The sequence below is a fragment of the Gymnoscopelus braueri genome, assembly GCF_963280865.1.
Source record: "Gymnoscopelus braueri genome assembly, chromosome: 18".
In the NCBI taxonomy this organism is placed as follows: Eukaryota; Metazoa; Chordata; class Actinopteri; order Myctophiformes; family Myctophidae; genus Gymnoscopelus; species Gymnoscopelus braueri.
The window spans coordinates 47074763-47102482 of NC_137618.1; the positions used below are offsets into that span (position 1 = coordinate 47074763).

The following is a 27720-nucleotide window of genomic DNA, read 5'->3' on the forward strand; positions in this document are numbered from 1 at the left end:
TAGACCAGAGGTTCCCAAACTTTTTAGCTCCAGAAATTACATTTGCCCGGGACACAAACTAGCTTGTAGATCTGTTGTTTTTTTTAAAAATGTATTTATGGAATTTTTTGATTACCGTAATTTTCGCACTATAAGCCGTACCTGAATATAAGCCGCAGCAGCTAAATGTAATGATTTGTACATATATAAGCCGCACTGGACTATAAGCCGCGGGTGTAAAATCCATGGATTTAGGAGGTCCCCTAGTGGCCGTTAGCTGTAAAAATCCATAGATAAGCCGCACCGTTATATAAGCCGCAGGGTCGAAAAATGGGAAAAAAGTCGCGGCTTATAGTCCGAAATTTACGGTATTTTATTTTATTTATGAAATACTTTCGAAAAATGTTGGAATTGTTTTTAGTTGATGAAAAGTTGTGATTTCTCTGTTTAAACCTTTTGAAATTTTTTGAAATAAATATATTTTTAAATGTAGGAAATGGAAAAAAAAAGATTTCCTTGCGACCCATAAAAATTGGTCGGCGACCCAAAGATGGGGAAACAGTGATTTTAGACCATATCATGCGTTTTTTGATCAGGGGTTCATTGGTATGTGGATTAGACATTAAAAGACGTCACACGATGCCCTAACGCTTAGAGCTTAGACTAGGTCTGAATAATGTGACCAGTGACCGCAGTCTGATCCCAACTCGCCCGAAACACAGAAAGGCTAACCTTAAAACCAATATAAAGTCTGAACACAGCTTTTTGTAAGCTTTAAAACTGACATAAGCATGGAAATAATCATTTGTAATTTGAACATTTTTTTGGGCCCTGAGCTCAGTCAAAACTCAATCTATTAATTCCAATGGAAGAGTGAACGTGAACACAGCTTCTGAACCGCTTCTGCACAGCTTCTGTAGCCCCATGGTCACTGAACTAAATAATGGACCCGATCGTCACAAGACACACAATCTTATCAAGATTTTCATACTAAATGGCTTTTTTCAGATAGACACATCAGGAGAAAGTCAACGTTATTATCAACGTTTCTCTGTCCCAGCAACACACTTTCGCGGGATCTAGAACCAGTAAACACTGGACGTTTGCGAGATCTGCCGTCATATGCCGATGCCCACTTAGGAGACCATTTGTAGGATTTAGTGTACCATTTCGCCTCTAGTTTCTCCAATTGGGATGGTCTATCTTCCTAAATCAACCATCTTTGATGACAAGCGCTAGCCTACTGGTGCTTGTCATCAAATGTTGAGCTGTTTGCACTGTCACAGATTAAATTAACCCAGATTTGGCCAAAGAATGACACCTCTCTAGTACTCCATAGTCTAGAGATCCTCACCCAAAGAGTAATCTTCCATTGTAGGTCAAGGATGACAAAGCTTGTTCCCTGTGAGAATGACTGTGCTCAACAAAATGAGACCTGACCACAATGGACCCAGTTCTCACTGGGAGGAGGAAGCAATAGCAATCGAAAAGTGCTGATTCCTGGCAAGCTCCTCTGTGTAGCTTGACAGAAAAGCAATCAGAATGTGAATGCGTGAGTCATAGTTTTCCTCCGGGGGCAGGAATTCTGTGTAACTCCTTTCTAGAAAAGAGCAATCACTTTCTCTCACTGTACAGTCCAATCCAAATGCTCCAAAAGGCTGATTACAAAAGTCTTCTAAATCCTAACAGTTATGTTGCTATCAGTGGAGCTCAAACTTTTTCATGTCAAATACCCCCAAAATGTTATTTTTTTTGCCGTGGATCCCATCTCAAAACGTGAGACGTGTTCCAGGGACCCCCAGAAGCAAAGATTTGAGTTCAAAATGTTTGTTCATAGTGCGGCACGAAGTGACGCGCTATGAGCTTGTATATCTGCTATTTTTGAATAGCCAAAGTATAAAATGAACACTAATGCTTTCCGGGGTTTTATGGGTTAAATCCCCTAATCAATGATTTCTATGTATATATGAATGTGTATACAGCTAGATAATTCTTGACCTATGACCTCTACGTAAAAGTAAAACATACCATATGCAGCTTTCTTATCGTGTCAACATCCAAATTTAAAATACCGGAATGCTGTAAAAATTTCTCCACTTTCCACTTTTAGTCTTAAGAGTTGAGCCATGTTGTGTACACTACATTACATTTGAGACTAAACATGGTAGAGCATAATGTTTAAATGCTGCACTGGGCTGGACCTTTTCCGAATCAACACGCCCAATCTCTCAGCCTACGTTTGGAATGCTGTGTCATGTGACAATATATCACACATGGACTCGCCTACCATTACTCAATAAAATCCATAATCATGTCATCATCTTTTTGGGTTCCTGAGCATCAAGTTAAAGCGGTGCGGTTCTCAAACTTTTTGTGTCCAAGGCTCTCAAATGGGCATGAGGCAAAATCTCAAAGCACATACCTGTATTCATAGCAAAAATAGTTGATCTACAGTCAATCTCACAACGTTTTGCAACGTGTCTGTACTGTGATATGGTAAATTAAAAGATACTTCCTTTTTGTATATCGTCTCTGTCGGGTGGAAACCTCATATGTCCAACACTGTTAGTTTTCAGGATTCAAATTCAAAAGTAGCAGATCGACAAGCTCCAAACGCGTCGCGAGCTTGTAGATCTGCTACTTTTGAAGCCTTTGTGTGACGCTGTAGTATGATCAAGTAGGGCGTTATTTTGCGAAAAAGTTCAAAAATGGAGACAGCAACGATACAGTATGTGTCCTCTCTCTTCTCTCCACTCAGGTTTAGTTTCTTCTGTTTGGAGCTTGCAGATCTGCTATTTTTGATGCTTTTGTGTGACGCTGTAGTATGATCAAGTAGTGCGTTAATTCAAGAAAAAACACAAAAAGTTATTATATACAAGAGGTTTGTGCCCGACAGCAATGATATAATGTAATAATAATGTGTGGTTGTTACAAAATCACACACAAAGACACACTGCATAGTAGTGTATATCTGTCTGTTTTCTTAAATGTCATCATGATTTGAGTGCGTGGGGATCTCATTTTAAATAAGCCACTGTGCTTTTATGAGCGATCCATTTTAGAGGACCTTGTATTGTGAATTGTACTTCCATGTACTGTTTCCATGTCTTTTCTAAATAAAGTATTTAATCAATCTTTTACTTGATTTCAATCAAACGGTGATTTCAATCAAACAGTGATTTCAATCAAACGGTTTGATTGAAACTTCAATCAAACCGTTTAGGAACCACTGATTCAAAGTCATTGGCATTAGTTATTGTGCTACAGTATACGTAGTTAGTTGGAACAATCTTCCAGAGGATCTGTGACTTGCCTCTATAACAGCTGCTCCCAAACTCTACTCCCTAGATGATTAGCTTAATGTGCATCATTGTTTTCCCCCTCAACTGTTGAGTGAGAAAACAATGATGCACATTAAGCTAATCAACTGGGGACCCCCCCCCCCCCCAAATTATTTGGGTAAACAAAAAACAAACAGTATTACAGTAAACAAAAAACAAACAGTATGAGCGTATACAGGGTATCCGCACATTTGTGTAGTGACGTAAGGCCTTTTTAATACCAAATTGTCAAATATTTCGTAAGAAAGAGGCAAACATTGTGAAAATAGCCGATCTACAAGCTCACAACGCCTCGCACTGCGAGGGTATGGGAACCCTTGCTCTATACTGCGCTAAAACCTTAAATGTTCTCCACTGCCTTCATTAATATTTCAACCAACTCAAAATAGCACTCCAACCTTCATTCTTTTTGTGCTGCTATTGTTTATCTTTTATAATTTTGTATTCGCTCCTATTGCATTCTTATTCTTAAATGCCCTTGTACGGCTTATGTAAAACGCTTTGAATAGTTTTTGTGCAGGGAAATGTGGGATAGAAATACATTTCCCATCCCTGGCTTATACTGTGTTACTTTATACCCAAGATCGTAAAACCAGAGCCACAACATTATTAATTTACATATTAAAAAGCACCAGACGCACCCTGCTGTGACTCAAATGCCATAGGCTATACTGTAAGATGTGCTCCATACAGATACCTCAGTGCTGATTGTGATTCTTCCCATGTCTAGACTTTAAAATGCTGCTCACCACCTGTAAGGCACTGCAACTGCACCAGTGTTGATTTTGAAAGCAAATATTGATTTAGTTTTAGTCACATTTTAGTCACCTGAAATGTTTTAGTTTTTGTCTAGTTTTAGTCGACTAAATATCATAAGATTTTAGTCGACTGAAACTACAGTTGATTTTGTAGACAAAAAAATATTTTGGTGGGGCCTTGATGGCGTTGTAATGGCTGATTTTACACTTGGTTGCATGCTGATCTACAAGCTCACAACGCGTCGCAGCGCGACGCGTAGATCTGCTATTTTCAGAGCGCAACACCCGAGCGCAACCAAACATAAAATGAATTGTCTTTTGGTTCTACTGGATCTCTTCTCCACTAGTCCCTCACTAACATTTTAGTCAAGTTTTTATTTTGTTGACGAAATTGTCAATATATTTTATATTTTAGTCAGCGTAGCTTAGTTTTTATTTAGTTTTCGTCAGTGACAAAGGTAGTTGACGAACATTTTTCGTCATCGTTTTAGCCGACAAAATCAACACTGCACAACCTGGCTCCCCCCTATCTCTCTGACCTCCTCCAGCCGCATGTCCCGTCCCGTTCCCTCTGGTCCAGTGAAGCTGGACCTCCTGGAGGTCCCCAAGACCAGGCTCCTGGAGGTCCCCATGACCAGGCTCCTGGGGGTCCCCAAGACCAGGCTCCCAACCATGGGGTGACAGGGCTTTCTCTGTGGCTGCCCCTCCCTCTGGAATGAGGGATGAACCCAGGAAACCCACCGGTTCAGAATAGCCTTTCCAAGTTAACTTTGATTTCAACTCTTATTTTTTGTTTTATGGCTTTCAATTCCTATCTTACTTGCTCATCTGAGTTTTTACCAGCTTGCTCGAAGAGCGGCTGGTCTATACGAACAGTGGGCCAGTGGGGAGATTTCCCATACTCAGAACGTTGGCCGTCCTCCCATGCTATGGCATCATAACCCTACTAGACACGCCTGCCTGCCCTGGTGACTGCTCGCAAGTTGTCGCAACATAACTATCAATTCCAGCAGAGTTTGGAATTAAGCAGTACTGTATGTGGAGTATGTTTGTGTTCCAGGACATTGATCATTTCTTTACATTACATTTTGTGCTGCAGATACAAAAATAATTATTCGATCGGGGCAAGAAAAAGTTTGCCGCAAGCTGGTATAATATGACTGTAAGAGCCAAATGGGTGAAACATGTGTAATGAATTGGTGTGGCCATGGGCTATATAAGCGTCAAGTTCACTGCCATGGGCAGGAGGTTTTGACCCGGAAGGGCAATGGTTTTTGACCGCAGGTTACCGCTGTTTGAATCAGCACACCGCGAAATATTTGTATGAAAAGTTTAGTCATCTGTCTATGGAACCCAAACGATACTATTGTGCACGGTGAAGTAAATAAATACATATTTCTATATGAAGAAATGCCTGCATCGTATCATTGGAACACTGAGACACAGCGAGCGGGTTGATATCAGATTAAGCAAAGTATCGGCGCGTCAGCCAAGTCTAACTACGGGCTCATCTCCTCAGTAGCTCCGTATGAGACGGGAGCTCCTTTAATATTAGTCAAAAACCTGGTTCCAGTTGGACCTTCGTCTGGAAGCTGCGGGAGCTTCGCTACGTTTGGGACGTGCAGAGGCGACGCGAGAGGACGGACGAGGGGAGCTGCTGTTGCCGTGGAGTTGAAGAGGATTCACCTCACCTGTCCACTGTGTTCTGCTGCAGCGTCGGGGGATCGCCTGCAGCCGTCCATGGTGGTAACGAGGAGCTACGCTACGGTGCTAATCCGAGGCCTGGCTGTGGGGCAGTATTGGACAGCTATCACTGCACGGCGCCCACCGCACGGAGGTATGTTGTAGCGCTACATAGAATGGCCATTTAGATTAATTTGTGCGCGCACATAACTTGGGGCCGAGCGAGCATAAATCCATGGTTGCTGAAGTGGAATGACAATTGACTTTTATTGATATCGTGTTGACTTTCTTTGCACTGACTTTGTTGCGCGAGCTGCGAACTGTCGTTTGATTTCACTGACTATTTATTATGGCGACCCGCAGAGCGGCGTCAGACGTTGCCATGGAAACGGGTGTGAGCTCCGCTGCTAGCGGTGACGTCACGGTAGGGGTTGAAAAGCAAGTGGTTAAACTGACTACAAAAGCGCTTGCTGAAAAATGTGAAAAGTTGCAAACGGGCATGGCTAAGCTTAACATAGCAGCCAACATAAGAAATGCAATTCAAGGTTTCATGGTAAATAATGAAAAAACAAAGGTACAAAATGCTCTTATAGAACTGGTTCAGGTGTGTAATGAAGCAAAATACATGCATGGCAATCTGTTGGGTTTTATGCCACTGGAGGAAAAGGAAAAACAAGAAATCTGGTATAAAGCAAAAATGTTGTCAAACAATGTGTATTTCAAATGCAAAACTGTGGGTTTCAAACAATGAAGGTAATGATGAAATTGAAAATGCAAATGAAATTAATGGTGCAAATGAAATTGATGGTACAAATGAAGGCAATGAAATTGATGGTACAACAACTGAAGGTGGTGTTAACATGCTTTGGAGGACCAGGAGCAACAGTTGAAGGAGCAGGAACAAAAACTGAGGAGAAAAAGAGAGCAACTTGAAGTGGATGCTGAATTGGCTGCAACCAATACAAGGTTGGCTGTGTTAAACTCCTCTGAAATCAAAGGTTCCTCTCATGCACCTTCAAATGCAATGAATTCCTATTTGGAAAGGGAAACAAGGAAAAAGGAAAATGTCAATGTATTAAATCCTATGGCAAAAGAATACCATCCTGGAAAATCAATTCAACAAAATAAACTAACACAACTGTCAATACCACAAAACAAACAAGTGGATGTGAGACCAAAGGAACGTGGCCATTGGAAAATGGGAACACAACTGCATTTGCAAGGTCAATCAGCAACTGTTCATTTAAACAAGGAAAGGCAATCAACACATCATCAAATAAATCATGTTCAACTCAATCCAAATCAAACTGCAAACCTACTTACCATCATGGAGAGGCAATGAAATAACCGCTGCTATGGTGCAGCAACAGCATTCCAGCTCTCTGCCACCAAGAGTCATTCCAACATTTGAAGGTGACCCTCTCCAATACAGGGCATTTATTAAAGCGTTTGAGCAGGGAGTGGAGGAAAAAGCAACAGAAGCTGATGCTTTGTATTATTTGGAGCAATTCACAAAAGGACAGCCACAAGAACTGGTGCGTAGCTGCCAGCATATGGATCCTGAGCGTGGCTATGCAGTGGCAAAGGGTCTCCTACTGGAACACTTTGGAAACCAGTACTAAATAGCAACTGCTTACATGCAAAAGGCCTTGGCATGGCAAACAATAAAATCGGAGGATGTCAAGGCACTCCAAGCCTACTCATTATTCTTGCGCGGCTGCTGCAATGTAATGGAGGAGCTTCAGTACATGCAGGAATTGGACATGCCTGTCAACATGAGAGCCATAATGACAAAAATGCCATACAAGATGAGGGAGCAATGGAGGACCAAAGCTGCAAAGTGCATTATGGAAAACACCCTCACTTTTGGGATCTGGTTACATTTGTGGAGCGAAGTGTCAGTATCCTTTCTGACCCTCTGTTTGGTGACTTACAGGATCTAACATCTGGTGTGGTTGGCACAAAGACTCTCACAAGGTGTAGTGCACCACCAGGGAAAAGAGTGAAGGAAATATTGTCGCCACCACAGTAGCCTCCATGGACTTACCTGAGAGAGCCAAGGAGCTGACATCACCAACATCAGGTTCAGTGAATGTTGAGGAAGCTGAATGCCTTTGCTGTGCTAGCAGTCACTCATTGGAGGACTGTAAACAGTTTAAGGAGAAGACGCATAAGGAGAAAATACACTTTTTGAGGGAAAGGGGAGCTTGCTTTGCATGCTTAGGTTGGTCACATGAGCCGTGATTGCGAAAGGCGCGTCACATGCAAGGTTTGTGGTCAGACACCACACCGTGCTTCACATCAAAAGGCAACCCCCAGCCCCAGAACAGTTCGAGGAACCATCTAATGACCAACCGACTGCACAGCAAACATGTGGACATACAGGGGCCGGTAAGGACCGGTGTGTGTTGTCCATTCTACCTGTGAGTGTGAAAACTGCAAAAGGAAACATCATACGAACGTATGCCTTCTTAGACCCTATGGTAGCTCAGCCACATTCTGCTCAGAACATCTAATGCACAAGCTGAATATCACAGGCAGAAGAACCAACTTCTTGTTGAGCACCATGGGGCAAGAGACCGTTGTTCCAGCCTACTCCTTAACTGGTTTGGAGGTAGCTGGTTTGGACAGCAATGACTTTTGCCATGTTCTTCCAGAAGTTCTCACCCAGAAGAAAATGCCAGTCACTGCTGAAAACGTGGTGACACCTGAAGAACTGGCTGAATGGCCTTACTTGTCCAACGTACACATCCCACGCCTAAAAGCAAATGTCGACCTGTTGATTGGAACCAACGCTCCCAAGATATTGGAACCTTGGGAGGTCATCAACAGTCACGGGAATGGCCTGTATGCTATTAGGACGGTGTTGGGATGGGTAGTTAATGGTCCACTGAATGGAAACAGTGGGATGGTGGACGCAGATCTTCCCTCTGCTATGGTGAACAGGATCTCTGTGTGCAGACTGGAAGAAAGGCTGACCAATCAGTACAATCACAACTTCAACAAAGTAGCTGTGAAGGAAAATGAAATGTCCAGAGAAGACCTAAGGGTTGAAGAAAGTGTGAAGAGTTCAGCAGTACTTCAGGAGGGGAGGTTCTGTTTGAAATTGCCCTTTAAGAAGAAGGAGGTCTGTCTGCCCAACAATGTGGCTAGGCAAAGGATCCAGGGTTTGAGGAAAAGGTTCCTCAATAACAAAAGCTTGCACCATGAGTGTGAAGCATACATGAACAAGCTCGTAAGGAAGAACATGCAGCAGGAACTCTGTAGAAGAGGATGTGGGTGGGATAATGAATTGCCACAGGACATCCTACACCAATGGAAAAGGTGGTTGGAGGAGTTGGACTTCCTGAATTGCAGCAGGTGGCTTGGCCGTCCGGCCTTTCTTTGGAAGCCAGAGGAGGATTGGCTCAAAACTGTGGCAAACGTCTCAGTGGACTTGAATGACCAGGAGGTCAGAAAGGAGGCAACAGTAAATGCCATCAGTTTGTGTGACGTGTCTAGTCCTGCTTACCAACTTGTTGCCTACTGCTTAGACTGGAAGAGGCTGAAGACAGCAGTGGCTTTGTTCCTCAGGTTGAAGGTCACGTTGTTGAAGCAGAGCCGGCTGAGAAGAACGAAAGGGAAAGGAGTTTGGCAGCTGGAGATATGGACTCTTCAGCTCCCCGTAGATCCTGGCCACTTGGCAGGGTTCTGGAGGTCTTTCCAGACATACAAAGTCTGGCATGTTCCTTGAAATTTCAGACTAAAACTAGCACCATTGAAAGCTCAGTAACAAAACTGTTTGGTACATGAAATGTAGATGCAATTGAATCCTCAACATGTTTTGGCTCTTTTTTTGTTGTTGTTTATTTGTTTTGAATTGTTATGTCTGCCTGCCTTAACAATTGCTGCTATGCTCAGGCACCTTAGTTTAGTTTTTTTTTTTTTTAGTTTTTATTATCTCAGGTAATTTGTAAATATGTAGATAACTTGTCTGGCCCTCTGTTGCTCTCTTGTTTTGATCTCCTTCCCACTTACCCCCCACCCTCTTCTTCTCCCCCCCCCCTCTTCTTTCTATGGAAACTAACGTTGCGATGGGAACGATGTACCAAAAAGAATTTCACCCACTTTTTTACCTTGTAAACCTGTGATGTGACAATAAAACTGATTCTGATTCTGATTCTGAATTAGGGGCCGGTGTGTAAGATCCAAATGGGGGAAACATATGTAATGAATTGGTGTGGCCATGGGTGGCGCTGTTGACTATATAAGCGTCAAGTTCATTGCCATTGAAGGGCAATGGTTTTTGACCGCAGGTTACCGCTGTTTGAATCAGCACACCGCAAAATGTTTGTATGAAAAGTTTAGTCATCTCTCTATGGAACCCAAACGATACTATTGTGCACGGTGAAGTAAATAAATACATATTTCTACATGAAGAAATGCCTGCATCGTATCATTGGAACACTGAGACACAGCGAGCGGGTTGATATCAGATCAAGCAAAGTATCGGCGCGTCAGCCAGGTCTAACTACGGGCTCATCTCCTCAGTAGCTCCGTATGAGACGGGAGCTCCTTTAATAATGACTGTCATTCCTTGTTTCCTAATAAAGTTGTTCTCTTTTTTTGTGCTCTCCCCCTAGCCCCCACACACACATGTAAAGCGTCTTTCAGTACTAAATACATTCCATGTATTATTATTACTATTAGATTAAACTTGATTTAGACTTTTTCACAGTCATGCGCCTAAAACAGCAGATCTACAAGCTCACAACGTGTTGCAATACGATGCCTTGTTGTGAGTGTGTGTGGATACATGCTATTTTCACACACACACATTAGCTCTAATGATGGTACAGCCCTTCTCCGCTGAGGTCCCCGTTGAGTTCACTCCCACATATAGCAGGTCTAGCTTTTATAGTCCTGCTCTTTTCTCTTTGGTCTCAGCATGGCACACCGAGCTCACACTGTTTTACATCCCTCAAGGTTATACACATAACATCGTCTCTGTGGGGTGGAAACCGCATATGTCCAAAACTGTTCCTTTTCAGCAGAGGTGGAAAGTAACTAAGTACATTTTACTTGAGTACTGTACTTAAGTACAATTTTGCAGTATTGTACTTTACTTGAGTATTTCCCATTTCCAATACTTTTACTTCTACTCCACTACAACTCGGATCCAAATATTGTACTTTTTAGTTACTACGTGAGCTTGCAGATCTGCTATTTTCAAAAGATTTGTATACATTTGAAAACTTGAAATGGGACATTCTGCATAATGACTACTTTCTACTTTTGGTACTTTAAGTAAATTTTGATACCAATACTTTTGTACTTTTACTCAAGCAAAATGTGGAATTCCGGACTTTTACCTGTAGAGTATATTGCAGTGTTGATACTTTTTACTCAAGTAAAACATTTGAGTACTTTTTCCACCACTGCTTTTCGGGATTCAAATTCAAAAGAGTTATTTTTTTGTTTGCTTTTTGTGTGCAGATGAGAGGTTTCTTTCCCCCGACAGCGACGACATAATGCGTTTCAAAAAGGGAAATAAACTGCAGGGCTGCATGGCGGTGATGCCCTGCAAAAAGCACATTCATCACTGTGAAGGCTTGCACTTTGTGTTCGATTTGACCAAGTGCTTTTTAGCAAATAATTGAGGTCATGCTGCGAAAATGAAAACAACACTGCACCCAAAAACTCTGGCCTGCTGCCTCATTCTTCTATTAGTGTAGCTATACACTTATATTCTAAAACCACCCAAAGTGATATGCATTTACTTAGTAAGTACTGTACTTAGGTACAATTTTGAGATACTTTTACTTTACCGGACTAGTTCCAATTGTCTATAGCCTACTTTTACTTCTACTCCACTACATCTCAGAGGCAAATATTGTACTTTTACTCTACTACAATTATAAGAAAACTTTAGTTACTAGTAACTTTGCAGACATAAATATATTACATTATAAAACATACATTTACCACTTTAGCCGTATTTTATACCTAGGCTATTTGAAAATAGCAGATGTACAAGCTGTACATCTGCTATTTTCAAACATTTTAGTACTTTTACTTTTCTTACTTTAAGTACATTTTGATACTTTTGTACTTTTACCCAAGTCAATTTTGAATTCCGGACTTTTACTTGCAACGGAGTACTTTTACATTGCAGTATTGATACTTTTACTTAAGTAAAACGTTTGAGTACTTATCCCACCACTGCTTAGTTGTTAGATTAGATTCAGTGCAGAATTCTACAACTGTCCGGGAAGAGAGAAACCTGAATAGTCATTCTTATCTATCCTATGTGTTAAAAATGGACTAATACCTGGGCCGGCCGGCCGTCCTGCGGCCACTGCCCGTCACTATATGACTCAGATATAACCATACATAGAGTTTCCACTGCAGCTACACCCAAATATGGCTTGTGGCATGCTGACTGTGACGGCATGACATCATCAGACCCAAACAAACCGCATCGTCATGACATCAGACAAAAAAACAAACAAACAAACCGGAAATAAAAGAGGAAAAAAAAGTTATATGAGGCACTAATCCAAATCATTTAACATGTTTAAAATCATAAGGTAATGATACATTCCTGTAACACATGGGTCTTCAACAGGGGCGTCCGGGACCCCTAGGGGGTCCTCAGAGTTACTACAGGGAGGGTGCCAAAATGTTTGTGTTTTGCGTTTGTCTCAGCTAAAGCATTGGTTCTCGAAGTGGGGTCCGGGGACCGCCAGCCAGGGGTCCTTGATTCCAGGGGGTCCCACCCAGCAAAAGTATAGTTAATGTAGCATCACATATCATTTTAACCACTTTATCAAATGTATGTGTTGGCTATTCAAAAATAGCAGATCTACAAGCTCACAGTGTGTCACTTCGTGCAAGCTTGTAGATCTGCTATAGTTTGACTTTTTTTTCTCTTTTTTTCCCCCACAAATCTTCCCTGGCACAGAACATTTTCAGATGGGGGTCCGCGGCCAAATGAATTTGGGGTTCCTTGACATTCCTGAAAAAGTTTGAGAACCACCACTTCTCTAAAAAAGGGTCCTGGGCCTGAAAAACGTTGAGGTCGTCAGTCATCATCTTAGGACGAGATAGCCCTGATACATGACTGTCATATCATGACAGTCATGGATGATCTTCAACATAGTGTTTGCACTTTTCCCATATTTTCCCCGTCTATCTACATAAACGTTTACATTTCAAATATAAAGTGCTTAGATGATGGCCACAGATGTTATAATTATGTACGGGCCCTCAAAAATACCCGTATAATCCGTATTCTGCAATACAAAGCCTTTTAATCCAATTGGTGGCCATTCTCTTCGTATTTTCGCTACGCATTTAACTACGCGACCTATCGGTTGGGATGTATACTGCACTCATATACATTATAACTCTATGGGGAAATGGCCACCAATTGTATTAAAATGCTTATTATTGAACACTACGTAAGATACGAGTACTTCTGAGGTACCGAACATAATTTTAAGGTCCGTGGGCCCGTGGCCATGGGTTCAGCACTTTATATTTGAAATATGAACGTTTATGTAGATGTACGTGCCGTAAATAGAGAAATTGCAAACACTATGTTGAAGTTCATCCATGACGGTCATGACAGACAACGACCGTCGTGTGATCCACGTCTATAAGGACGAGGCTGAGCCTTTGCAACGCCCTCTTGAAATAGGAGAGTCCCTTGTACTGAACTCCTCTCAAACTTAATGCGTCTGGTCGGTCTGGAGAGAGAGAGGAGGACCGATGCTTCATTCTACAATCTGCACAGACAGGACAGCAGAGACGCACGAAAAGTGTGATGCCAGGCATCTTGATCTGTACCCGATCGTTATAGTGTGAAGGAGAACGGCACAGGTTTTAAGTACTAGAACAGTTCCAGCAGACTTTGACGTTAGATTGATAAGAGACACGCGAAAAGTATTTGTGGAGGAACGCGCGGTGATCGAGATGCGATCGATTTCTCACGACTAAAGCTTATACAATTGGAATCTATTTCAGGTACTATAGTAGGATCTACCAAGGACTGACTGTGGTGGGAATCTAATCGATCTGATGCAGCCTACTTGGGATTTATTTAGATCTACAAGCGAATGAAATTATAAGCCTTCTTGGGAAATAATAATAATAGATATTGCTCTACTCTGGAACCAGAGGAATAATAATAATAATATATATTAATACTTTACTCTGGACTGGATCATCAGGATGGATTCTAACCCAGGGATCCAGTGTAAGATCGTGGTGGTGGGAGACACTCAGTGTGGGAAGACGTGTCTGTTGAACGTGTTCGCCAAGGATTGCTTTCCAGAGGTAAGTCATTAATAATAATAACAATTAGTAATAAGCCACTAGACAATGTAGCTACAAATGTAGGGTCCATTTGGTTACATTTTGTAGATAGATTGTCAGAGTTAAGTGGGGTCCTTGACAAAACGGTTTGAGAAGAACCACTGTTTGTTTGTTTGATTGATTGATTGATATTGAATACTTTATTTTACAGTCAGTAAGTATATAAGGCTAACTTTCCCTCCTTGATGTGTTGTTCCTAAATATTACAGGGATATGTTCCCACGGTGTTTGAAAACTACACTGCGAGTTTTGAGATTGACATGCAGAGAGTTGAGCTGCGACTCTGGGACACTTCAGGTAAGAAGACATGAACAGTTTGCATGGACATGACACATGACATAAAGGAGACATGATCAGTTTGCATGGACAAACGACATACAATGACAAAGGAGACATGATCAGATTGCATTGACATAAAATGACACAGGCATCACTGTACTAGGGCTATCGGGTGACAGCCCTGGACGATTAGCTCAAATAATTACGTTTGGTGTCGTTGAGCAATATTGGAACATTATGAATGAAAATCACATTTGTGTTTGGCTTTTTATTAGGATTCGTAAACAAAAGGTGCACAGGGGGGGCTTAATATTATGGGACAAATAACTTGCATCATTTAATAACGTTATAATTTCAATGAATAGTGGAATTTATTTGTGACAGATCTATAACACTGCACTGTATGTAACCTGTAGCATTCTAAACCCTGTGTTGTTTATTACACGCCCTGCATGGTTTCTATGGGCTGGGTGGGCTGTACTGGCTGAGAAACCGTTTGAATCTTTTTACTGGAAGTCTTTGGTCGACTTTGAGACTGACGCTCGCTCTGTGGAATGTTTGGCTCTGAGTGCCTGTATCCATAATCCATCCATATGCACACAGAGCTGCCATCATCACATTATAGGTGAAATGAAAAGAAGCAGATTGTGTGGCTGATATTATACAATTCTATTATCCTTCTTGGATCAAGACAAATCATGGATGTTTTTACTCAAGTAAAAGTATCAATACTGCAATGTAGAAGTACTATTACAAGTAAAAGTCCGGAATTCAAAATTAGATTTTTTAAAATAAAAGTACAAAAGTATTGGTATCAACATGTACTTGAAGTACCAACATTTAAAGTACTAAAATGTTTGAAAATAGCAGATCTACAAGCTCGCAACGCGTTGTGAGCTTGTAGATCGGCTATTTTCAAATAGCTTAGGTATAAAATGGGGATACAGTGGTTAATGTATGTTTTATAATGTAATGATTTATATCTGCAAAGTAACTAAAGTTTTCAAATAATTGCAGTGGAGTAAAGAGTACAATATTTGCCTCTGAGATGTAGTGGAGTAGAAGTAAAGTACAGTACTTGAGTAAACCTACTTGGCTACTTTACACCACTGGTCATGATACGACTAGCAAAAGTCAGACTCGATAAAACACATATCATCTACGATAGTCTTGATCCAAGGCTATACAATTCTATGGAAGTAGAAGCTAGGTGTGGCAAAAAAATGAAATTCTATAAAACGTTGTTGCACTCCATGTCTAAAAAGTGTGAAAAAAGTAACACAAATCCCCATAGCTCTGTATAACCCGAACCAAGGGAGTGGTCCTAGAATTAGCCCATAATAATATCTTGTGGAATTCAAGGAATACTTAATGTTCACTCTGGGAGCTCAGGTCTCACGTTACTTGTTTTACAAAGCCCCCCCCGCCCCTCGGATCCCCGCCTCACACACTCAACTCAACACGTCTCTCCTGGGGATCTCCTCCATATACCAGCCCTGCAGGTCTGGAGGTAATTACCTCCTGTAGCCCAGCCGGGGGGGGGGAATGTAGCCCCCCCCCTCCCCCTGCTCCCCAGCCCCACCACTGTTATATTGCCAGCGGTGGGTGGGTGGGTGAGGAGGGCTGAGAGGAAAAGTTTGAGGAGGAGGGAGGGACTCTGGAGGGAGATCTTTAGGATGCCCCCCTGTGACCCCCGGCTGATTGTGCCCTCCCTGGGGGTCTGACCAGGGCATGGCGCGCTGATTACATCAGACAGCAGGAAGAGCTGACATCCACGCACACACGCACGCACGCATGTGCGCACACACACACACACACACACATGTGCACACACACATGTGCGCACACACACACACACACACGCACGCACGTGCGCACACACACACGCGCGCACGTGCGCACACACACACACGCACGCACGGACACACACCAGCCCACATCTGAGACATTCCAGTGGTCTCTCTCTCACTTGCCCTCCCCCCTCTCTCTCTCTCTCTGTCTCTCTCCGTCTGTCTGTCTCTCTCGCTCTCTCGATTCCCCCTTCTCTCTCTCTCTCTCTCTCTCTCTCTCTCTCTCGGTTTCTCTCTCTGTCTCTCTCTCTATTACCCCCTCTCTCTCTCTGTCTCCCTCTCCCCCTCTCTCTCTCCCCCTCTCTCTCTCCATTCCCCCCCTCTCTCTCTGTCTCTCTCTGTCTCTCTGTCTGTCTGTCTCTCTACACCACCTCTCTGTCTCTCCCTCTCTTTCTCTCTCTCTCTCCCTGTCTGTCTCTCCCTCTTTCTCTCTCTCCCCCCTCTCCCTCCCTCTCTCTGTCTTTCACCCCCCCCTCTCCCTCTGTCCCCCCCTCTCTCTGTCTCTCTCTCTATCCCCCCCTCTCTCTCCCCCCCCTCTCTCTCTCTCCCTCTCCCCCCTCTCTCTCTCTCTCTCATTATAACACGTTGAGGTGATAAGGAGGAGGCAGAGTTGTTTGGATAACCTTGAGTCTCAGACACAGAGACAGAGGAGAGAGTCTCTCTCTCTCTCTCGGACACATGGGTGTCAGCTATTGTTCTCTCTGCTCCAGTCTAATGAGGATCCTCGGAGTCGAGTGCTCCGAATTCCTCCCGTCCGTCGATGCATTTCACGGCGTCCATCCAGCCATTTTATTCAATCCCATTTCTAACCACATTTTTATTACCTCCTCCTATCTGCTTTTTTCGCTGACACCATTAGATGGGCCGAAGATGAATTGCTACGGGCGAGCGATGTCTTCTTTTACAAACACGGGGGAAATACGTTCACCTTCTGGTGGTCATATTAGGAGGTTGGTGGGGGTCCCCAGATTGCCCCCCCCAAACCACCCACAGCTGTTCTTAAACCACTTTAACCCTATATACACTACTGTACATTGGCCATTTGAAAATAGCGGATCTACAAGCTCACAACGCATCGCAATGCGTCGCGTTGTGAGCTCGTAGATCAGCTATAACAAAAATCTTTAACCCATTTTGGGCGGGAACTCCTATTTGTAACTTTACCTTTCAGGACGGGTTGCTATGTACAGTATATAGCAACATAAATTTTTTGTCATTTTTTAAAATAAATATTAGAAGTTTTTCAGAAACAGAAAAGAATTTAGAAGGCGTTTTTAGAATTGGCCTCAGGTCTAAATGGGATAATAAATGTGAACATTTTTTAAATATCTCTGAAACACTTTTAACAACACAAATCTTGCATGGGGATTCCCTTCCCTGGAACAAAATATTTTCAGATGTGGGTCCGCTGGCCAAAAGCATATTTTTGGGGGTCCTTGACATGACAAAGTTTGAGAACCTATGTTGTGGAAGACCTTTCTGGAGCACACACAAACATGATGAATGGCACCTGAGAATAGCAGTGTAGCAACCCACTTCGTGGAAAGGTCACTGTGTGGAACCAAGCTCTTAGCATCATGCCTTATGGTTCCAACAATGGAAAATGTCAGTGGTTAGGGGTGGTGGTAACCCACACCCCTGAGAAAGGTCAGGACGTACGTACGTACGGACATTTTTCCTTAGGCTTCAAAAAAATGATGGACCTGAGGGTTTGAATATACTTACAGTATTCATGGCCGTTAAATTGATAATTGTGTTTTTCAGCCTATAAGTGCACTGCAAAATCTGGAGTGTTTGTTATTTTCCATAAGTGAACAACTTAATCCCAATTTTAAAGAATAGTTAAAATAGTACTTCTACAAGCTCACAAAGCGTTGTGACGTGTTATTTGATTTGAGTGTAAATGAATGAATCAATCAGTCCTGCTTTAAGCAAATACTCATTGCTATACAGTGGTGGAAAAAGTACTCAAATGTAAGTAAAAGTAAAAGTCCGGAATTAAAAATGTACTTGAGTAAAAGTACAAAAGTATTGGTCTCAAAATGTACTTAAAATACCAAAAGTAAAAGTACTAAAACGTTTGAAAATAGCAGATCTACAAGCTCACAACGCTGAGCTTGTAGATCGGCTATTTTTAAATAGCCTTTGTATAAAATGGGGCTAAAGTGGTTAATGTATGTTTTATAATATAATAATTTATATCTGCAAAGTAAAAGTGGAGTAAAAGTAAAAATATAGACAATTGGAAATATTCCAGTAAAGTAAAAGTACCTAAAAATTGTACTTAAGTACAGTACTTGAGTAAATGTACTTAGTTACTTTACACCACTGTTGCTATACTTTGGCTAGTTGGCAAATCCAGGAGTCTTCTCATTATTCCCCTACAAAAAAAACACTGGGTTCAGAGTCTAACTTTTCATCAGAGTTCCAACTCACAAACATTCCCACCATGGAATAGCCCTCATACCACACTAAAACATGCGTATCCCTCATGCAGAGTGAGGCAGAGAGACATTTGGAAGACGCTGCTATGGCCAGGGCTTGTGAAAATATGGGCCCCCCGCTCTGTTTGTTTAACATACGAAACCTGACTCGCCAGACGTGAAAATATTTCATCATTGTTTACATCTGGCCTTGTGGATTTTGTGGATACAAAAAAAAAAAAAACCTTGCAGAGGGTGGGGCTCAAATCACAGCACATGTTTGAGGAACTCTTGTCGTATCCAGATGGACCTCCGTGGTACTGACCTCACTCATTGGTGGGAAAAAGTACTCGCATACTTTTACTTAAGTAAAAGTGTCAATACTGCAATGTAGAAATACTCTGTTAGCCTACAAGTAAAAGTCCGGAGTTAAACATCTACTTGAGTAAAAGTACAAAAGTATTGGTATCAAAATGTAATTAAAGTACCAAAAGCTCACAACGCATCTTATCGCGACACTTTTTGAGCTTGTGGGGTAGAAGTAAAATTATTGAAAATTCTAAATAGAGAGAAGAAAGTAAAAATACCTCAGAATTGTACTTAAGTACAGTACTTGTCTTGTCTAAGTACATGTACTTAGTTACTTTACACCACTGACCTCACTCATTCTGGTGGTGGGGTCTAATTTGTGTTGAAGTGAGTTAAATTGAAAATTTGAAAGAGAGACTAATGGTGTCGCTGGCATTTTAGCCCCTTGTGCCGGGGGCCGGAGTGATGGTTCCATCTGGACTTGATTTGTGTATCAAAACATCTTGGCTTTGGGGGGAGTTATAAAGTCACTTTGAACGCGTAATAGATCAGGTTCGGAGTGGTTGTTATGACTTCCAGTAATGTCGTTGAAACAGCATAGTTTGCCTCCGCATTCTTTTGAATTCAATGGGGGCAATTCAGCAAGCTCGGTTATTCTATACTCTTTTTGTGTCAGCCGAGGAAAAGCCCTTTGGCACGGCGCCTTAACAAAAATGACACAAACCTCTGCTTGGGAAATAAATGACTATTTTCCTAAACTGAAGGTAGCATGAAATAAGAGACGGCACAATACATTATGATGGCGCTCTCTCAGTCTGCACTGGATTAGTCATCTTATCCCATTAAGACCGGGAACTCATCTCTGTCATTTACAGATTTATTTGGCTATTCAAAAATTGCAGATCTACAAGCTCATAGCGCGGCACCGAGATCTGCTATTTTTGAAAATGTTTGAAAAATGTGTGCAAATCTTTGAATATATATATATATTTTAAAGCGAATATTTTTAACTCAAATCTTTGCTTCTGGGGGTCCCTGGAACAACATATTTTGAGATGGGGGTCCGCGGCCAAATAGGCTACATATCATTTTGGGGGTCCTTGACATGAACAAGTTTGAGAACCATTGATTATAGCAACACACTGTAGGATTTAGAAGACATTTGTAGAATCCCCAGAAGCAAAGATTTGAGTTAAAAATGTTCTCTTTAAAAAAAAAATATTGAAATATTTACACAAATCTTCATGATTTTTCAAAAAATTGCAGATCTTCAAGCTCATTGCCGCGCTATGAGCTTGTAGATCTGCTATTTTTGAAATAGCCAAAGTATAAGATAATGGTTAAAGTGGTTAAAATCGAACATGATAGATGCTTTCCCGGTCTTAAAGGGTTATAGCCGGGGAGGAGCATCGAGTGTCCAAAAAATGTTGGCTCTTTTTTTTTTCCCCTCATGAAATCTAAGATCCACTCACTTCTTCATCTTTGTGTACATCAGGCCAACGTAGTCAGCACCTTGTCAGTTCCACTGTGATCTGTGGGGCTTCCTGGATGTGTTTTTGAAGTACTTCAACAGTGGTTTGCCCCGCCTCGCTGCGGGGAAACCCGAGAGAGACCACCTGAGTATGGGAAACGAAGTAATCCTCTGCTGGCATTCCTTCAGTGTTGGGGACAATAGACAGGTGTCTTTACCTGGATCCAGGCAACGTGATCCGGTGAGAGTCAGGAAACTAAAACGGAGCCCCCTCAAGCAGCCTGAGGCACCCCCCCTCGCATTCCACTGTATCCTATGGTGGACGAAGTACTCGGATGTTTTACTTAAGTAAAAGTAGCAATAGCCTACCACAATATTAAAATACTCTGTTACAAATAAAAGGCCTGTGTTCAAAATGTTACTTGAGTAAAAGTACAAAAGTATTGGCGTCAAAATATACATAAAGTACCAAAAGTAAAAGTACTATAATGTTTGAAAATAGCAGATCTACAAGCTCACAACACGTCGTGAGCTTGTAGATCGGCTATTTTCAAACAGCCTAGGTATAAAATGGGGCTAAAGTGGTAAATGTATGTTTGATAATATCATAATGTATATCTGCAAAGTAAATAGTAACTAAAGTTTTCAAATAATTGTAGTGGAGTAAAAGTACAATATTTGCCTCTGAAATGTAATGGAGTAGAGGTAAAAGTATAGACAATTGGAAATACTCCAGTAAAGTAAAAGTACCTCAAAATTGCACTTAAGTACAGTACTTAAGTAAATGTACTAGTTACTTTACACCACTGGTATCCGACCACCGCTGCCGCCGCCATCAATGAAAAAACATTCAGGTCACGACGGGTTACGTTACACGGCTGTTTTGTGTGTCCGGCCGTGTAGCGTCACAGTGAAACGCTATACGCCGCGCCGCGTCCCTCCGGGGTGCTTTGCTTTGCTCGGAAAAAATACCTCAGCAGATTTTGTGTTTTGGATGCCGTTTTGGAATGTACACCACTGTAATCCCAGGCATGCCTGGGAATATAACATGGTCATTGTGTAACGAAACGAACGGTGCTTTGTCCGAGAATGGGAAGGGATGTTTGTCCTCTAGTAACTAACTGTTACACAGAGACCCAGTCTGATTCACATGGCGGAGTGTGTGGAGACAGTGCTGTGATTCAGCAACCGCATAAAGCCTAATAATGAACCCATATCTGGTAATCACTGAGATGTTGTTTCTAAACACTCTACTTCGCCCTTCCTTGTACGCTTGATTCTGTGGGTCTGGTGGTGTTGGGTGCTATGGAAATGATTCCGTGGGTTTGATGGGTGTTGGGTGCTATGGAAATGCACTCTAGAAAATAATAAAAAAATCTGTCTTGACTTGTTGACACATTAGGAGCCGGGCCCTAAACACGGATTAGCAGGGGAATCGTTGTTATGCGCTGTGGGGCTTGATCCAATGAGAAATGGTATGATGGGAGGGGCTCGCTTCAATAAGCCCACTTCTTTCACAGCAGCGCTGAGAAAGAATGCTTTCAACAGCTCGTCTTCCAGTGGTGTAAAGTAACTAAGTACATTTACTCAAGTACTGTACTTAAGTACAATTTTGAGGTATTTGTAATTTACTGGAGTATTTTCAATTTTCAGTACTTTTACTGCTACTCCACTACATCTCAGAGGCAAATATTGTACTTTTACTGACTACAATTATTTGAAAACTTTAGTAACTAGTTACTTTACAGATAAAACATACATTAACCACTTTAGTCCTATTTTATACCTAGGCTATTTGAAAATAGCCAATCTACAAGCTCACATTGTGAGCTTGTAGATCTGCTATTTTCAAACACTTTAGTAGCCTACTTTTAGTTTCGATACTTTAAGTATATTTTGATGCCAATACTTGTGTACTTTTACTCAAGTAACATTTTGAACACAGGCCTTTTACTTGTAACAGAGTATTTTTGTATTGTGGTATTGCTACTTTTACTTAAGTAAAATATCTGAGTACTTCTGCGCACATGAAAGCCTTGATCCAAATGTAGATGTATTTTTACATGTACCAGATTAGGTTTGATTAATTTAGAGACACAACAGCAGATTTACACTGTAGCACGTTATATTGCTGACATTCAAAGAGACAAGAACTTGTCTAATAAAGTCTTGTAACGCAGTTTTTGAGAAGTCACTGCTCCATGTACTGCCCTTTGTGTAATTAGAGACTGCACTTTTGATTTGGCCTCATCACTGCAGCACATCTGTCTTCCATGTTTACTGGTATAGGACTCTTATGCGTTCTGACATATATATATTTTTAATGTATTTATTTTTATTTATTTTCATTGTTATCCCATGATTTTGTAACTCAATTATTTTCACCCAGTGCCAATTGTCTAGGTAATCCTGGGCACTACACTCCCTCTGCCAACCTAGGGAGAGCTCAGAACCGAGCTCATGCCTCCTTCAATGCATGAGAGCTAACAAGCCTTCTTATCATCCGACGGGGTAGTTTCCCCGGTTGGACGTAGCGTGTGGAAGGAACATTTCTTAAAGCGGTGGTTGTCAAACCTTTTCATGTCAAGGACCCCCAAAATGTCAAGGACCCCCAAAATGATATTTGGCCACGGACCCCCATCTGAAAATATAGCAGATGTACAAGCTCGTAGATCTGCTATTTTTGAATAGCCAAAGTATAAATAGATAAAGTGGCTAAAATGTTTGTGATTCTATGTTAACTACTTTTAGTGGGGATCCCATGGAAACCCCCCGAAGAACCCTGCCCTGGGGGTCCTTGGGCCCCCACTTTGAGAACAAATTCCTTAAAGAGATTCACACACAGACAAAGCTGTAGTCACTTCTAGTATGAGTGACCCCTATAAGCCTATACAGGACAATGATTCTGTGGTTTTGCTCCTGTGTGCCACAGTCTGACATGGAGGTCGTCTTTGTTCTTTTTACAGGGTCACCCTACTACGACAACGTGCGGCCTCTGTCCTACCCCGACGCGGACGCCGTCCTCATCTGCTTCGACATCAGCCGACCGGAGACCTTGGACAGCGTGCTGAAGAAGGTGGGTGTGAACTTGTCGTTAAAGGGATAGTTTTTTCTATCGATTAGTCACCCCATGGATATTTTTTTGCAAGAAGACAGAAAGAGTCTCCTTTGTGTCTCCTACCGGAACCACTGCCTACCGGTCCGCTGGTCATCAAATTATTGAATTAGGAATGCCACAAAAACAAAAACATATCCATGAATTCAAGTCTCCATGACTAATTGATAGAATTTTTTTTGGGTGAACTATCCCCCTTAACACATTGAATGCCAATCGCGTAGATCTACGCGAACCTATTTAAAGCCGCAGCGTGCCAGTCGCGTAGATCTACGCGAACCGCCGATTCCCATTGTAATCGCCCAAGGTGCACTTTCCGAATTTTTTTGATCCATTTCCGTTTCCGGTTTCCGGTTGGAAACGGAATTATTCGGGTTCCGGTTTTTTCGATCGTATCCGCTTCCTGTCTGGGATCCTGTTTAAAACTCGATTTTCTCGGTTGTTGTTTTTCTCCTCGCTGATCACTGTTTAGCGTGTATCGGCTGTAGCTTCAAGATGGCGACTCGCATTTGGAAACTGTTTTCGCTGGACGTTTCTCACGGATCCGCTGTGTGTTTAGAACCAAATGAATGCGCACTTTTAACTTATTTAGCGAGGTCTGTGGCGACATGATAAAAACAAAAAAACAACAATAAAACGCTGGCACTGGTGAGTACATTATGAGATTAAACTCTGGCATGGAATGTGTTAAGGATGCTGCCTGGTGGTGAGGCTTGGTGGTAGGGATGATGGGACGATAATCGTTATTATCGTTTATCGTGATGACAAAAAACACTCGCAATAATCGTATCGTGGAGATTTAAATTTATCGGGAAATTGTCCTCCGTCATACACTATGGATGAATTAGCTTTTGTTTAGCTGCAAATTCAGTACCACTTAAAACCCTTTATACTTGATAAAACAGACCTGTAAAGAGTGCATGAGCTACGCTTTTATTTCACTGTACATAAATCGATTCGCCAAAAATAGCCAATCTACAAGCTCACAACGTGTTGCAACGCAACGCGTTGTGAGCTTTACATAGTGAGAATTACATAGGCAATTGGCACTGGGTGAAAAAATGGGTTACAACATCGTGGGATACAAAATAAAAAATAAAGTGGCATTTTAAGTTTTAAGCATATATTTTGATATTTTATTGCGATAATATCGTTAATCACAATTATTTTTGCCACAATAATCGTGACATGTGATTTTCATATCGTCCCATCCCTATTTGGTGGTATGTTGATGGTATGTTGACCCAATGCCCCCAGACCCTCGTTTAGAGACTGTATATATATCCTTTCAGAAACAAAAGTCTGCTCAAAGTCCAACGTTTACACCAGTGAGAAAGGGGGACGGAGGGGAGGGGGGACAGGGGACGGGGGGCTTATCCTCCGACTCTCACGTGAGGTCATGCGGTATTTTCCGGGCCCAGACTTTGTGTTCCCAGCGGAGAGTCCCAAACGAGGGCTATACAATGTAGGCTGCCCTTTGACCCCTGTGTGATGTCACTAAAGCCTCTGTAGTGTCATGTGCCAAACTGAGAAGAGTGTTGGTCAAAGAGAAAAAGGAGGGGGGTAGAGATGGGGGGGCTCCTGCCCTGGAGGGAACAGAATCAACCAGAGTGTTTATGTCTCAGAGCAGACTATCAAACATGCCTGCCATCAGGCGACAGTCTCTAGGCCACACACTAATGCAGGGGTCTTCAACAGGGGGTCCGGGAACCCTAGGGGGTCCTCAGAGTTACTACAGGGGGGCAGCCAATATTTGTGTGATTGGATTTTTTTTTTTACATTAACCACTTGAACCCTATTATCCCTATTCTGAAGAGAATTAAAACTTATTTTTATTGATAGTACACAGTAGAGAGAGAGAGACGGGGAGTGACACGCAGCAAAGGTCGTGGGCATCGGGGATCAAATTGTAAATACTCCCCCCCCCCAAATGTTTTGGAAATAGCCGATCTACAAGCTAACAATGCATCGCATCGTTGTGAGCTTGTAGATCAGCTATTTTCGCAGCACGATGACGAATAGGGTTGAAGTGGTTAAAGGATGTAGGCCTACACATGCATACATTACATACACACAGGTTCAGATTGACAAACAATTGGACCTTTTGCTAATCGTTTTCCTTCTGCCACAGTGGAGAGGAGAGATCCAGGAGTTCTGCCCCAACACCAAGATGCTGCTGGTGGGATGCAAGTCAGACCTCCGAACAGACCTCTTCACCAAGTCCCACAGCAGACAGACTCCTGTGTCATATGATCAGGTGGGTGAACGTGGAAAACCTTAGAAAACCTGTCATTTAAAAAAAAAGTGTTATCCTTAATTCTTTTTATGACATTTTAAAACTAAAATAAATTTAAAAAGTAATTTAAAAACATGGCCTCTCCCCCACGCATGGACAATATATAAGTCACCAGAAACAGGGATGTGTGTTTTCAATTAATCTAACATGGTTAAAATGGAGTTTGAAGATGCAATTGGTTTATATATACTGTAGGAAGCGAGTGTATCTGAATATCTCATATCTATATATCTGAGGTGCAGTTTAAGAAGAAGTGAAATACCCCTTTAAGCCCTATTTAAGAATGAAAATAGGAAAAACGTTTACTCGCGACCCATAAAAATGGTTGTGTGACCCATTGTTTGGGAAACTCTACGTATTACAAACAATTATACTGATACACAGTGGTGTAAAGTAACTAAATACATTTACTCAAGTACTGTACTTGACGTATTTTTACTTTACTTGAGTATTTCCAGTTTTCAGTACTTTTACTACTCCACTACATCTCAGAGGCAAATATTGTACTTTTACTCCACTACAATTATTTGACAACTTTAGTTACCAGTTACTTTTCAGGTATAAATTATGATATTATGAAACATACATTAACCACTTTAGCCCTATTTTATACATGATCTGCAAGCTCACAGCGCGTTGTGAGCTTGTAGATCGGCTATTTTCAAACAAGTTAGTAGGCCTACTTTTACTTTTGGTAAGTATATTTTGATGCCAATACTTTTGTACTTTTACTCAAGTAAATTTTGAACACAGGCCTTTTACTTGTAACACAGTATTTCCACATTGCAGTATTGATACTTTTACTTAAGTAAAAAGTGTGAGTACTTTTTCCGCCGCTGGTTGTAGGGACTGAAAAGCCAGTCCAGTAGTTCCTTTTTTAACTTTGTGACTTATCGCGGTGTCTCCTCCCCTTTTTATTTGCAGGGCTCCAACATGGCCAAGCAGCTGAACGCTCCCTACATCGAGTGCTCCTCCCTGCAGTCCGAGAACAGCGTCCGGGACATCTTCCACGTGGCCACGCTGGCCTGCGTCAACAAGAACGGCAAGAACGTCAAGCGGAGCAAGTCCTCCCGGGCGGCCACCAAGAGGATGTCCCACAGCAGCCGGGGAGACCTGCCCGCCGTGGTCAAAGACTATCAGCGAACCAAAGCCAAGACTTGCACTGTCATGTGAGAAACCAAACAGCGCGAGAGGAGATCGTTGAGGGACAATGCTAGTGTAACGCCCGGGATTCTAACCCGGGTCTCTCACGTGGAAAGCCAACATCTTAACCGCTTAGCCAAAGGGAATTCCCCATAGCTCGGGGGAGATATTAGACTTTCAGGCCATCAGGCTGAGGTTGTGAACCGCTCTGTTACACTAGCAGGAGAAGGAGATGTGATGGAGATTTTTTTGCACAATTTTGGTCGAGTGTTTTTTTTCCCTCCCCCTTTCTCCTGTTCTCCAAATCAGATGCCAGCAGAATGAATGAATGAATGAGAGAAAAGACTTTGGAGCTAATGAACTTTTGGTCGTATATGCTATTGACCCATTGAGACCGAGAACGCATCTGTGTGTCATTTTCTAGATTTCTTTGGCTATTAAAAAATAGCAGATCTACAAGCCCATAGCGCGGCACTTGTAGATCTGCTATTTTTTTTTAAATCGTGAAAATGTGTGCAAATCATTGAATGTATTTTTCAAAGCGAACATTTTGAACTAAAATCTTTGCTTCTGGTGATTCTACAAATGTCTTCTAAATCCTAACATTTTTTTTTCTTCTACTTATGTTGCTATAATCATCTCACCATCTCAAAATATTTTGTTCCACAGACCCCCAGAAGCAAAGTTTCGAGTTAAAATGTATGTATATATATTC

At 41.9% G+C, this 27720-nt stretch overlaps 2 protein-coding genes across 2 annotated transcripts in view; one reads left to right on the plus strand and one right to left on the minus strand.

Annotated features, from left to right (window-relative positions):
* LOC308073623 (rho-related GTP-binding protein RhoE-like) overlaps positions 1–27720 on the minus strand; it is a 528647-nt gene that overhangs the window by 332454 nt on the left and 168473 nt on the right. The gene's annotated exons all lie outside the window — the stretch shown is intronic.
* LOC308105913 (rho-related GTP-binding protein RhoE-like) lies at positions 13501–27459 on the plus strand. Its single transcript, XM_080456876.1, has 5 exons — positions 13501–14080; positions 14329–14416; positions 23418–23527; positions 25698–25823; positions 26787–27459. Exons 1-5 carry the CDS (start codon positions 13976–13978, stop codon positions 27033–27035), a joined length of 678 nt encoding a protein of 225 aa, XP_080313002.1. The 5' UTR covers positions 13501–13975; the 3' UTR covers positions 27036–27459.

Excerpts from the sequence above, each read along its gene's own strand:
- LOC308105913 (XM_080456876.1), top strand. The coding sequence starts at position 13,976 with ATGGATTCTAACCCAGGGATCCAGTGTAAGATCGTGGTGGTGGGAGAC. Across the intron at positions 23,528-25,697 it reads TGGACAGCGTGCTGAAGAAG|TGGAGAGGAGAGATCCAGGA; the intron begins GTGGGTGTGAAC and ends CTTCTGCCACAG. Across the intron at positions 25,824-26,786 it reads CTCCTGTGTCATATGATCAG|GGCTCCAACATGGCCAAGCA; the intron begins GTGGGTGAACGT and ends TTTTATTTGCAG.